Source organism: Erinaceus europaeus, chromosome 20, assembly GCF_950295315.1.
Source record: "Erinaceus europaeus chromosome 20, mEriEur2.1, whole genome shotgun sequence".
Lineage (NCBI taxonomy): Eukaryota > Metazoa > Chordata > Mammalia > Eulipotyphla > Erinaceidae > Erinaceus > Erinaceus europaeus.
The window spans coordinates 58,220,496-58,233,100 of record NC_080181.1 but is presented as its reverse complement, the minus strand read 5'-3'; the positions used below and the strand labels follow the sequence as shown (position 1 = coordinate 58,233,100).

At 63.6% G+C, this 12,605-nt stretch overlaps 1 protein-coding gene across 1 annotated transcript; it reads left to right on the top strand.

Moving 5' to 3' along the window:
• The first annotated feature begins 620 nt into the window (after positions 1–620).
• MTHFS (methenyltetrahydrofolate synthetase) lies at positions 621–5,529 on the top strand. The gene is made up of 3 exons (XM_007522066.3): positions 621–777; positions 3,957–4,218; positions 4,740–5,529. The coding sequence occupies exons 1-3, from the start codon at positions 664–666 to the stop codon at positions 5,015–5,017; spliced, it is 654 nt and encodes a 217-aa protein (XP_007522128.1). The 5' UTR covers positions 621–663; the 3' UTR covers positions 5,018–5,529.
• Positions 5,530–12,605: the final 7,076 nt, after the last annotated feature.

The window sequence follows — 12,605 nt, the reverse complement described above, 5'->3', positions numbered from 1 at the left end:
GCCCCGCCCATCACATGCACCACGCCCACCTCCCGGCCCCGCCCCGTCTCACGCACCACGCCCACCTCCCGGCCCCGCCCCGTCTCATGCACCACGCCCACCGCCCGGCCCCGCCCCGTCTCATGCACCACGCCCACCGCCCGGCCCCGCCCCGTCTCATGCACCACGCCCACCGCCCGGCCCCGCCCCGTCTCATGCACCACGCCCACCGCCCGGCCCCGCCCCGTCTCATGCACCACGCCCACCGCCCGGCCCCGCCCCGTCTCATGCACCACGCCCACCGCCCGGCCCCGCCCCGTCTCACGCACCACGCCCACCGCCCGGCCCCGCCCCGTCTCATGCACCACGCCCACCGCCCGGCCCCGCCCCGTCTCATGCACCACGCCCACCGCCCGGCCCCGCCCCGTCTCATGCACCACGCCCACCGCCCGGCCCCGCCCCGTCTCATGCACCACGCCCACCGCCCGGCCCCGCCCCGTCTCATGCACCACGCCCACCGCCCGGCCCCGCCCCGTCTCATGCACCACGCCCACCGCCCGGCCCCGCCCCGTCTCATGCACCACGCCCACCGCCCGGCCCCGCCCACCCAAAAACCCCACGCCCGGAAGGCCCCGCCCCGCCCGCCCCTCTCCAGGCCCAGCCCTGAACAGCAGGCGCACGGAAATGGCGGCGGCGGTGCGTGGGGCCAAGCGGAGCCTGCGAGCCGAGCTCAAACAGCGGCTGCGGGCATTGAGCGACGAAGAACGCCGGCGCCAGTCCCTCTTCGTGACGCAACAGGTGCGACGGCGGACGGCGCCGCCGGGGACCCTGAGGGAAATGCGCAGGCGCGGGCTGGGCGGGCGTGCCCCGTGTACATGACCCCCGGCGTGCTCCGTGCGTAACCCATCCGCGCACGTGATGCCACGCCCCATGCGTTCGGCCCCCACCGCCGTTCTCGACTCCTTACGTGCCTCGCGTACGTGACGTTACGCCCCTTGCGTGACCACACCGCGTACTTGACCCGGAGTACGTACCCAGGCGTCACCCCGCCGCCCCCCGCCCCCCGCCTACGTGACCCCGGGTCGCGCCCCTGCGTAACTAAGCGTTCCGGAGGGCGCGCGCACGTCCCTGGCGGCGCGCACGTCCCAAACTACTGACGTCAGGCCGCGCTCACGTCGGCGGGGTCGCCGGGGCGGGGCCGCCAGCTGGTCTAGGAGGCGACGCCCGTTGGGGGACTGAGCACCGCGCAGGCCGGTGCTGCACGAGGACCGGGCAGAGATCTGGGCAGCGACGCCGGTGCTCAGTGACCCCAGAGCTCAGTGACCCCGGTGCTCAGTGACCCCAGAGCTCAGTGACCCCGGTGCTCAGTGACCCCAGAGTTCAGTGACCCCAGAGCTCAGTGACCCCGGTGCTCAGTGACCCCAGAGCTCAGTGACCCCAGGACTCAGTGACCCCAGAGCTCAGTGACCCCAGAGCTCAGTGACCCCAGGACTCAGTGACCCCAGAGCTCAGTGACCCCGGTGCTCAGTGACCCCAGTGCTCAGTGACCCCAGAGCTCAGTGACCCCGGTGCTCAGTGACCCCAGAGTTCAGTGACCCCAGAGCTCAGTGACCCCAGAGCTCAGTGACCCCAGGACTCAGTGACCCCAGAGCTCAGTGACCCCGGTGCTCAGTGACCCCAGAGCTCAGTGACCCCAGGACTCAGTGACCCCAGAGCTCAGTGACCCCGGTGCTCAGTGACCCCAGAGCTCAGTGACCCCAGGACTCAGTGACCCCAGAGCTCAGTGACCCCAGAGCTCAGTGACCCCAGGACTCAGTGACCCCAGAGCTCAGTGACCCCGGTGCTCAGTGACCCCAGTGCTCAGTGACCCCAGAGCTCAGTGACCCCAGAGCTCAGTGACCCCGGTGCTCAGTGACCCCAGAGTTCAGTGACCCCAGAGCTCAGTGACCCCAGAGCTCAGTGACCCCAGGACTCAGTGACCCCAGAGCTCAGTGACCCCAGGACTCAGTGACCCCAGAGCTCAGTGACCCCAGAGCTCAGTGACCCCAGGACTCAGTGACCCCAGAGCTCAGTGACCCCGGTGCTCAGTGACCCCAGAGCTCAGTGACCCCAGGACTCAGTGACCCCAGAGCTCAGTGACCCCAGGACTCAGTGACCCCAGAGCTCAGTGACCCCGGTGCTCAGTGACCCCAGTGCTCAGTGACCCCAGAGCTCAGTGACCCCAGAGCTCAGTGACCCCGGTGCTCAGTGACCCCAGAGTTCAGTGACCCCAGAGCTCAGTGACCCCAGAGCTCAGTGACCCCAGGACTCAGTGACCCCAGAGCTCAGTGACCCCAGGACTCAGTGACCCCAGAGCTCAGTGACCCCAGAGCTCAGTGACCCCAGGACTCAGTGACCCCAGAGCTCAGTGACCCCGGTGCTCAGTGACCCCAGAGCTCAGTGACCCCAGGACTCAGTGACCCCAGAGCTCAGTGACCCCAGGACTCAGTGACCCCAGAGCTCAGTGACCCCAGGCCTAGTGACCCCAAGCTCAGTGACCCCAGAGCTCAGTGACCCCAGAGCTCAGTGACCCCAGAGCTCAGTGACCCCAGGACTCAGTTACCCCAGGACTCAGTGACCCCAGAGCTCAGTGACCCCAGAGCTCAGTGACCCCAGAGCTCAGTGACCCCGGTGCTCAGTGACCCCAGAGCTCAGTGACCCCAGGACTCAGTGACCCCAGAGCTCAGTGACCCCAGAGCTCAGTGACCCCAGGACTCAGTGACCCCAGAGCTCAGTGACCCCGGTGCTCAGTGACCCCAGTGCTCAGTGACCCCAGAGCTCAGTGACCCCAGAGCTCAGTGACCCCGGTGCTCAGTGACCCCAGAGTTCAGTGACCCCAGAGCTCAGTGACCCCAGAGCTCAGTGACCCCAGGACTCAGTGACCCCAGAGCTCAGTGACCCCAGGACTCAGTGACCCCAGAGCTCAGTGACCCCAGAGCTCAGTGACCCCAGGACTCAGTGACCCCAGAGCTCAGTGACCCCGGTGCTCAGTGACCCCAGAGCTCAGTGACCCCAGGACTCAGTGACCCCAGAGCTCAGTGACCCCGGTGCTCAGTGACCCCAGAGCTCAGTGACCCCAGGACTCAGTGACCCCAGAGCTCAGTGACCCCAGAGCTCAGTGACCCCAGGACTCAGTGACCCCAGAGCTCAGTGACCCCGGTGCTCAGTGACCCCAGTGCTCAGTGACCCCAGAGCTCAGTGACCCCGGAGCTCAGTGACCCCGGTGCTCAGTGACCCCAGAGTTCAGTGACCCCAGAGCTCAGTGACCCCAGAGCTCAGTGACCCCAGGACTCAGTGACCCCAGAGCTCAGTGACCCCAGGACTCAGTGACCCCAGAGCTCAGTGACCCCAGAGCTCAGTGACCCCAGGACTCAGTGACCCCAGAGCTCAGTGACCCCGGTGCTCAGTGACCCCAGAGCTCAGTGACCCCAGGACTCAGTGACCCCAGAGCTCAGTGACCCCAGGCCTAGTGACCCCAAGCTCAGTGACCCCAGAGCTCAGTGACCCCAGAGCTCAGTGACCCCAGAGCTCAGTGACCCCAGGACTCAGTTACCCCAGGACTCAGTGACCCCAGAGCTCAGTGACCCCAGAGCTCAGTGACCCCAGAGCTCAGTGACCCCGGTGCTCAGTGACCCCAGAGCTCAGTGACCCCAGAGCTCAGTGACCCCAGGCCTAGTGACCCCAAGCTCAGTGACCCCAGTGCTCAGTGACCCCAGAGCTCAGTGACCCCAGTGCTCAGTGACCCCAGTGCTCAGTGACCCCAGTGCTCAGTGACCCCGGAGCTCAGTGACCCCGGTGCTCAGTGACCCCAGAGCTCAGTTACCCCAGGCCTAGTGACCCCAAGTTCAGTGACCCCAGGACTCAGTGACCCCAAGTTCAGTGACCCCAGGCCTAGTGACCCGGGGACAGAGACCCTGCCCTCTCTCTGCCCCCCCCAGGTGCTGGCACACAGTCACTATCAGAAGGCCTCCAGGGTGGCCGTCTTCCTCAGCATGCCGGACGAGGTGCGGACGGAGGACATCGTCCTTGACGTGTTCCGGCGGGGCAAGGCCTGCTTCATCCCGCGCTACCGGCCGGGCAGCCGCCACATGGACATGGTGAGGCTGGCCTCGCCCCAGGAGCTCGCCGGGCTGCCCCGCACGGCCTGGAACATCCCGCAGCCCCCGGAGGACGACCCGCGGGAGGAGGCCTTGGCGGGCGGTGAGTGCTGTGCTCGGTGCCCCCAAGCTGAGTGAGGGAGGGTCACACCCAGCCGGCCCCCAGCCTCCGAGAAGGCCGTCGTCCCGGGGGTGCCCGTGTCACCCCTCCGTCTGCTGGGGAAGGGTGTCCTCTCTGGGCGAGGGGCGAGGGTGAGGGAGGACGCGCCTCGCCAGCCGGGCAGTGGGGGAGCGGGCGAAGTGCCGCCCAGCAGCCCCCCATCACGCACCCTGGCCAGCGGGGGTCGCTGTGGCTGGCCGTCCGCCTCTGCCCGCCCTCACCCCGCGTGGGGCGTGCGTGGGGCGTCCAGGTGCTGCCCTCCTGTAGGGCGGGTCGGGGCTCCTCGTGGGGAGGGGTGTCCCAGGCCCAGCGCCCCGCCCGGCCCGGAGGAAGCCCCCGGAGACCCCACGGCCTGGGCCGGACCCTGCTCTTCTCACGTGGAGGGGGCAGCCGTGCCCCACGACCCCGGTTTTGGGGTGCCGCCCCAGCCGCCCGCCCACCACCGCCGCCCCGTCTCTCCGCAGGAGGCCTGGACCTCATCTTCATGCCGGGGCTGGGCTTTGACGGTAGCGGCCGCCGGCTGGGCCGGGGCGGAGGCTACTACGACGCCTACCTGAGGCGCTGCCGGGAGCAGCAGGCCGCCCGGCCCTACACGCTGGCCCTGGCCTTCCGGGAGCAGCTGTGCCCGCAGGTCCCTGTGGACGAGGACGACGAGCCCGTGGACGAGGTCCTGTACGAAGGGTGCCGGGCGCCAGGCGCGGGGGCCGCCGCAGGGGCCCAGCCTGACACCGCGTCGGAGTGAGGTGGACCGTCCATGTTCCCGGCTCCTGCGAGTGGTCCTGCGAGGCTCGGGGTCTCGGGGTCTTGGGCGGAGTGTCCTGTGTTAGAAAGCGTCTCCCTCCCTCTCCCCCGTCCACCGTCTCCGTCTCCCCCTCTCTGGTCTCTCCCTTCTTCTCAAGTGGAGACAGTGAGAGGATGAAAGAGGCCACAGACCAAAGCCTCTTCCAGTGCAGGGGGCCGGGCTGGACCCGGGTCACGGCAAAGCAATGTCCAGGTGAGCCACCTTGCCGGGCCTGCGGCGGGAGACAGCGCGGTGGTTCTGCAAACAGACGCTCCTGCCTGCGCCTCTGAGGTTCCGGGTTCAGTTCCCAGCACCGCCATCAGCCACAGCTGAGCTGGTCTTTGGGGAAATGATGATGATGATGATGATGATGATGATGGAGCTAGGGAGACAGCATAATGGTTTTGCAAAAAAGACTAATAATACTGGGGCTGGGGAGATAGCATAACAGTTTTGCAAAAAAAAGACAATAATCAGCTGGGGAGACAGCATAGTGGTTCTACAAACAGACTCTCCTGCCTGAGGCTTTGAGATCCCAGGTTCAGTCCCCAGCACCACCATCAGCCAGAGCTGAGCAGGGCTCTGGTCTCTCTCTCTCTCTCTCTCTCTCTCTTCTCCTCCCTCTGTCTCTGATGAAAAGAAATGAATATGTTTAAAGGAAAGAACAGTGTCTGCGTGTGGTATTGGTGTGGTGGGAGCCACCTGAGTGGGCAGCGGGCACTGTGCTGGGAGCAGGGACCTGCGGGGAGCCTGGGAATGGGGCAGCTGCTCACGACCTCCTCACCCGAGTCAGCCCGTCACCGCCCCGAGTGCCTGCTCTCCTGTCCTCGGCTCTGCCCCTGTGGGCCCGGCCGGCTGTCCCTCTAGCGGCCTGTCCCGGCACCCGCCAGGCCCTCCCCCCTCCCGGGGCTGCTCTGCCCTCCGCAACAACACCCTCCCCTGCCTGGGTGCCTCCCAGCTCACCCTTCCGGTCTAGGGCTCCCTCCGTCCCTCCATCCATTGGCTGCTGTGCCTGGTCCTCTTGTCCCCTCTGCTGGCACTGCCCGGGGACGCTCACAGCCCGCTGTCACAGCCCCAGTCCCCCCAGAGTGGGCGCTTCCAGGGAGGTGTCGGGGGCGGCTCAGAAGTGTGCTGCCTGAGCCCAGGGACCCTGCTCCTTGCACAGTGACGTGCCAGTCAGAGCCTTGGCATCGGGCCACAACCGGACTTGGACCCGCCATTTCCCCTGAGCCGGGCCTCAAGTCTACGTGGAGTTCAAGTGGACTTGTGAGAGTCAGAGGGAGAGAACCACACACTCCTGCACACGGCACAGCGCTGGGACTCAGCCTCACGCAGGGGCTCCGCACTGATGGGCCTCCCACCCTCCCTTCAGGCTCCCTTGCTGATGGGGCCACCCACCTGGGGCTTCACGCTGATGGGCTCCCTCGGACTCCCTCCTGCCTGCTGAGGTGCCATGCTGAGGGGGGTTCCAGCCCACCCACCAGGGGCTGCATGCTGACAGTGGCCACCTGGGGTTCCCTGCTGCTTGCTGCCTTCCCCAGTGAGAGGCCTCCAGGGGTCTCTGTGTCACCCACACAGGCTGAGCACACAGCGGGCCCCTTGACTTGTGTGGCTGCTTCTGGGAGAGACAGAGGTTCCATTCAGGTGCAGGTCTGTCTTGTGGTGGCAGACGGGCTCCTTCTCCTGCCAGCACAGCCATACTTGGGGCAAGGAGCAGACAGAAAGGTGAGGTACTTGCCAATGGGTGAGCTTAGTTCTCCCAGGCCTGGTGGACATATGTGACAGCTCAACAGGTCTTGCAGAGGGTCAGGGGAGACGTGGAGGCTGGGGATCATCATTACTTCACCACCATCCACACCACCACTACCACCATCCACACCACCACTATTATCTCCATAATCACCACCACTATTATCACCACCACCATCACATCACCACCGTCACCGTCATCATCACCACCACCGTCACCACCATCATCACTATCACCGTCATCACCACCACCATCACCACCGTCACCATCACCATCATCATCACCACCATCACCATCACTGTCATCATCACCATCACCAACACCACCATTATCTCCATAATCACCATCACTATCATCACCACCATCACCATCATCACCACCACCACCATTATCTCCATAATCACCACCACTATTATCAGCACTACCATCACATCACCACCGTCATCATCACCACCATCACTGTCATCATCACCACCATCACCACCACCACCATTATCTCCATAATCACCATCACTATCATCACCACCACCACCATCACCATTATCACCATCACCATCATCACCACCACTACCACCACCATCACCACCACCATCACCATTATCACCACCACCACCATCACCATCATCACACCATCACCATTATCACCACCACCATTACCATTATCACCACCACCATCATCACCACCACCATCACCATCATCACCATCACCATTATCACCATCACCATCATCACCACCATCATCACCACCACCATCACCATTATCACCACCACCACCATCACCATCATCACACCATCACCATTATCACCACCACCATTACCATTATCACCACCACCATCATCATCATCATCACCACCATCACCACCACCACCACCATCATCACCATCACCACCACCACCACCATCATCACCATCACCATTATCACCATCACCATCATCACCACCATCACCACCACCACCACCACCACCACCACCACCATCACATCACCATCACTATCACTACCATCACCACCACCATCACCATCACCATTATCACCATCACCATCACCATCACTACCATCACCACCACCATCACATGGTTGTTACCGTCACCACCATCTGGCTGTTAGTGTTCTGTGGCTCTTAGTGTGTCCAGGCTGAGTCTGAGGCCAAGCTGAGGGCAGTAGGGCTGAGGGGCAGTCCTAGTGCTGCCAGCACTGAGCAGAGGGAGGCCAGTGTGCCACGGGCTCCGCTGAGCCACACTCATCCGGCTCATCCCAGCTGGGACACCTCAGGGAGCCTCAATGCCTCGCGTGCTCAGTCTGTTCCTCGTGATCTACTTTTCCTGTGCCGGAGCCCTGAAATCCATCTTCATCATGAGCTGATGAAACCGTGCTCATATTTTACAGTGCTGGCAGGTCAGCTGATGTCTGCGGCAGATGCCACCAGCTCCTCCGCTGAGGAACCAGCCTGGGCCGGGCAGGGGTGCCCAGGAGGCTGCGCTGTTCCTGTGCACAAGGCCCCAGCTTCAGGCCCCCGCAGGGGAGCTTCCTCGACTGGAAGCAGAGGCAGCCTGAGGTCACTCAGAGCCTGGCTCCTGGGGACCCAGAGACTTCTGGCATCCTCTGGGTGCTGCTGGAAGCTGGGGAGGAGGACAGGCAGGAGGAGGAGGGTGACAGTCTAGGGAAGAGGAGGATGGGGAGGAGGGAGGACGAGGATGGGGAAGAGAAGCAAGAGGGGGTCTCCCTGGGGTGGGGAAGGAGGGCCTGCTTCCTGAGGTCAAGCTGTACAGCCCATGGGTGTCTCCTTAGCCTGAGCCGTGGCGTCTGCGGGGGGCAGAAACGGAGGGAAAGGGGCCGAGGGCTGTGTCTGTCCCTCCTCATCGCCTGCCGCACCCTGTCACCACAGCTCCCCAGAGTGTGACAGCCCCGGGGCCGTGACCTCCTGCAGACGGGGCAGTGGGGCTGTCCGGGCCTCGGGCAAGGACTCAGCCGCCTCCTGCCGGCTGCTTCTCACGGCTACGCAGCCTGTTCCTCAGGCCAGGCATCCTCAGCCTTCGTGGCCGAGGCTGAGCAGTGCCGCCAAGTGGTCTCCCTCTCTGTCTCTGTTGTCTCTCAGAGAGTCCTGGCTGCTTGCCCTCCTCCGTGCTACCCGTGGAAGCGGCCCGGATTCTGCCTTCTCTTGGTACCCAGGTTCAAGCCCGGCCCCCACCCCGTTGAGGGAAGTCTAGGTGCTAGAGGAAGCGTCAGCACTCTTCTTTCTGTCTCTGTCAGAAAAAGTCGGCTCGGAGAGTGGCGTGGTGAAGTCCCATGATGATCAGGAGGGACTGGTGCACCTGGCTAAGTGCACGTTACCGTTTACAAGGACCCGGGTGTGAGCCCTCACCCCCCACCCGCTGGGGGAAGCATCATGAGCCGTGAAGCAGGTCTGCAGGCGTCTCTGTTTCTCTCCTTCTCCATCTCCCTTTCCCCTCTCAGTTTCTCTCTATCCTGTCAAAGAAAAAAAAAAAAGAGGTTGCCAGGAGCAGTGGGTTCGTCATGCAGGCACCAAACCCCAGTAATAACCTTGGTGGCAAAAATCAAACGAAAAGAAAGGAACAGAAATCTCCACCAAGCGGGTAGGAGTTTGGATAGAAAGCGAAGACACAGGGTGAAACTAGAGATTCTGACGGTATCGTATACGCTCTGCGGAGCTAGTACCCGTGTCTGAGGTCACGTATGGGGCAGGGAGGGGTGGGCTCTGGGGTGTAGCCAAGTGGAGGGGCAGAGCAGATGGGGGCTCAGGGGGGCTCCCCTCGCCTGCAGTCAGTGTTGAAAATAAGCTGCCTCCTCAGCTGCTGGTGCGATGAAGGCGTCAGGTGTGACTAAGAGTCTCGCCTACAATTAATTCAGTGCCGGCAGCTGGCAGCCGACCTCACCTCCCCAGGGTCCTGTAAGCCAGCCTTCCATTCTGCTACTGAGCCAGCCCCTCAGGAGACTGGGGGTGCCACCCTCCTGCCTCCTCACCCGAGATGAGGGTGGGTGGGTGGAGGTCACATGCGCCCTGGCTTCAGCCACCCTCCCCCTGCTTCCAGAACCTTCTGTGCTCCCGGGTGGAGGCCGCTGAGGAGATGGGCTCAGCGCCACTTCCGGCTCCCGGGGGGCACCGAGATGCCCCCTCGTTCATCCTCATCTCTGATTAATGATGGAAAGGCGGGAGGCGGCGGTGCTCCTTGCTGGAAGAGCGCTGGGCCAGGAGGGTGGGGACCTGAAGGAGGGCAGAGCCCGGGTGCCCGCAGAGCTATCTGCCCCTTCCTGGGGGAGGCCGCGGCTTCCTGAGGCTGCGAGTCCCGGGCAGACACATCAGGCAGCATCACCGCCTGGCTCCAGAGCCTGGTGCAGCCCCGTGCAGCCTGGCACAGCCCAGTGCAGCCTGGCACAGCCCAATGTAGCCTGGTGCAGCCCTGTGTAGCCCACTGCAGCCTGGCACAGCCCAGTGCAACCTGGCACAGCCCAGTATAGCCCACTGTAGCCTGGCGCAGCCCAATGCAGCCTGGCACAGCCCAATGCAGCCTGGTGCAGCCCAATGCAGCCTGGCACAGCTCAGTGCAGCCTGGCATAGTCCACTGCAGCCTGGCACAGCCCCCTGGACTCAAGCCGCACTGGCCTTACTCCTGCTCCCACTGCCACTCAGGACCCCTTTGCCCCCTGCCCACCCCGACTCCTGGCTCCGTCTGAGCTCTCTGCCTTCACTGCAGCCACACTCTTGGTTGTTTTATTTACTAGCTTCCTGGATTTCTGTCTGCACATTTCCTAGAGTGGGCGCTCCCAGGGGAGAGGGCTCAGCTTCAGAGCTCAGGACTTCTATGCCCGAGGCCCAGGTTTGAGCCCCTGCACAGCCACATGGCTGAGCCCGTCAGGCTCTGGTTTCTCATAATCAATAAGAAAATATCAAGAATCAACAAAGGCTTTAAAACAACGTGAAGATTCCCGTGCAAAGGGACGGGGACTTCACCGTTTCAGACCTGAGAGTTGCATGTATTCATAATCAACAGAAGTCACTACCCATCAGGTTGGAACTAGGCACTGGGGGTGCAAAAGGAGGAGCCACAGGCCGCCATCAGGTCAGGGTGGCTCACTGAGTGTGCCGTGGCTGGTCTGGGGCAGCGCCATCACTCCAGCCTCCGCCGCGAACCCAGCTTCCAAGAGCAGCGAGGGCCGGCTGAGGCTGGGGGGGGGGGGGGAGCACCCGTGCTGGTCTCTGGTCACCAGTCACTGGAGTCTGGTCCCTGGGGTGGTGTGAGCCAGCAGGGGCTCCGTGGCAGGGCAGGGCAGGGCAGGGCGGAGCAGGACCCGGGGGTCCCCCAGGCTGGCGCGCTGGGCCAGGCACAGTGCAGGCACGAGGTGGCTCCTTGTGGCCCTGGCAGTGCCTGGGCCGTGATTTCTGCAGAGCTCCCGGCAGATGGAGGGCAGCTGGATTTGCAGTCAACCAGGCTTCCACAGCTGGCTGCTCAGTTTATGTCCTGGACACAATCAATCTTTCAGGAATCTTCTGAGAGCCGGAGAGGCAGTCGGCCACGAGATGGGACAGACGGTGGAGCTGCAGTGCGGACACTGCAGGCAGGTGCCACCTCCAGATACAGCCCCCCCTCCACGGGCCCGTGTGCCCCTCCCCTCTCCCAGGGCGCCCTCCTCCTCCCCCTTCCCCCTTCCCCTTCCCCCTCCCCTCCTCCAGGGCTCCCTCCCCTCCCCCAGTCCCTTCCTCTCCCTCCCAGACTCCTTCCCTCCCCCCACCACTCCCCTCCCTCCCAGCCTCCTCCCCTCCCCTAGGACTCTCCCACCCCAGGGCTCCCCTCCCCCACCCTCCCATCCCCCCATCCCCCTCCTCTCCCCAGGGCTCCTCTCCCCAGGGCTCCTCTCCCCCCAGCCTGCTCCCCCACCCCAGCCACCTTCCCTCCCCAGGAATGAGGGAGGAGTTCTGGGTCCCTGAGGTGCAGCCTGGACAAAGCCGGTGGGAACTATGAGCCTGGATGGCTATGGCAGGTCCCTGGGAGGGAGGAAGCCTTCCCCGTGCCTGGGGGCAGAGCTGGGCAGACCCTCAGGAGGCCCCTTGCTGCTGCTGCTGGGCCTGACATCCTGAAGGTCACTCCTGTGCCACCCTGTAAACTCCCTTTTCAGACACGCAGCAGAGCTGAACCCCGGGCTGCACTGCTCTGTGTACAGTGTTGGGGTGTGAGGCAGTGTTTGGGGGCGTGGGCCAGTCTTAGGGGGCGGCGTAAGGAAAGACGCCCTAGAGATATCAGCATCTTCTCCTGCAGCCTGCAGAGCGGCCAAACGCCCCCATGTGTCCCCATCCTGCCTGCAGGTGTGAGTGTCTGGGGGCCCGGGGACGGAGGGCAGAGTGGGTCCCCTCAGCGTCCCGCATCCCTGAGGCCGATATAAAAGTGGAAGATCTGGCCGGGTGGTGGTCCACCGGGTTAAGCACACATGTACCCTGAGCAAGGACCCGGGTTCAAGCCCCTGGTCCCCACCTGCAGAAGGGAAAGCTTCATGAGTGATGAAGCAGGGCTGCAGGTGTCTCTCTGTCTCTCTTCATGTCTCTCTGTCCTATTAAATAAAATATATATATAACAGTTGGAGAGGGGGCCGGGTGGTGGCGCACCTGGTTGAGCGCACGTTACAGTGCACAGGGAACCTGGTTTGAGCCCCTGGTCCCCACCTGCAGAAGAGAAAGCTTCATGAGTGATGAGGGCTGCAGGTGTCTCTCTGTCTCTCTTCCTATATCCCCATTCCTCTCAATTTCTAGCTGTCTCTACCCAATAAAAATAAAGATAATTTTTTTTTT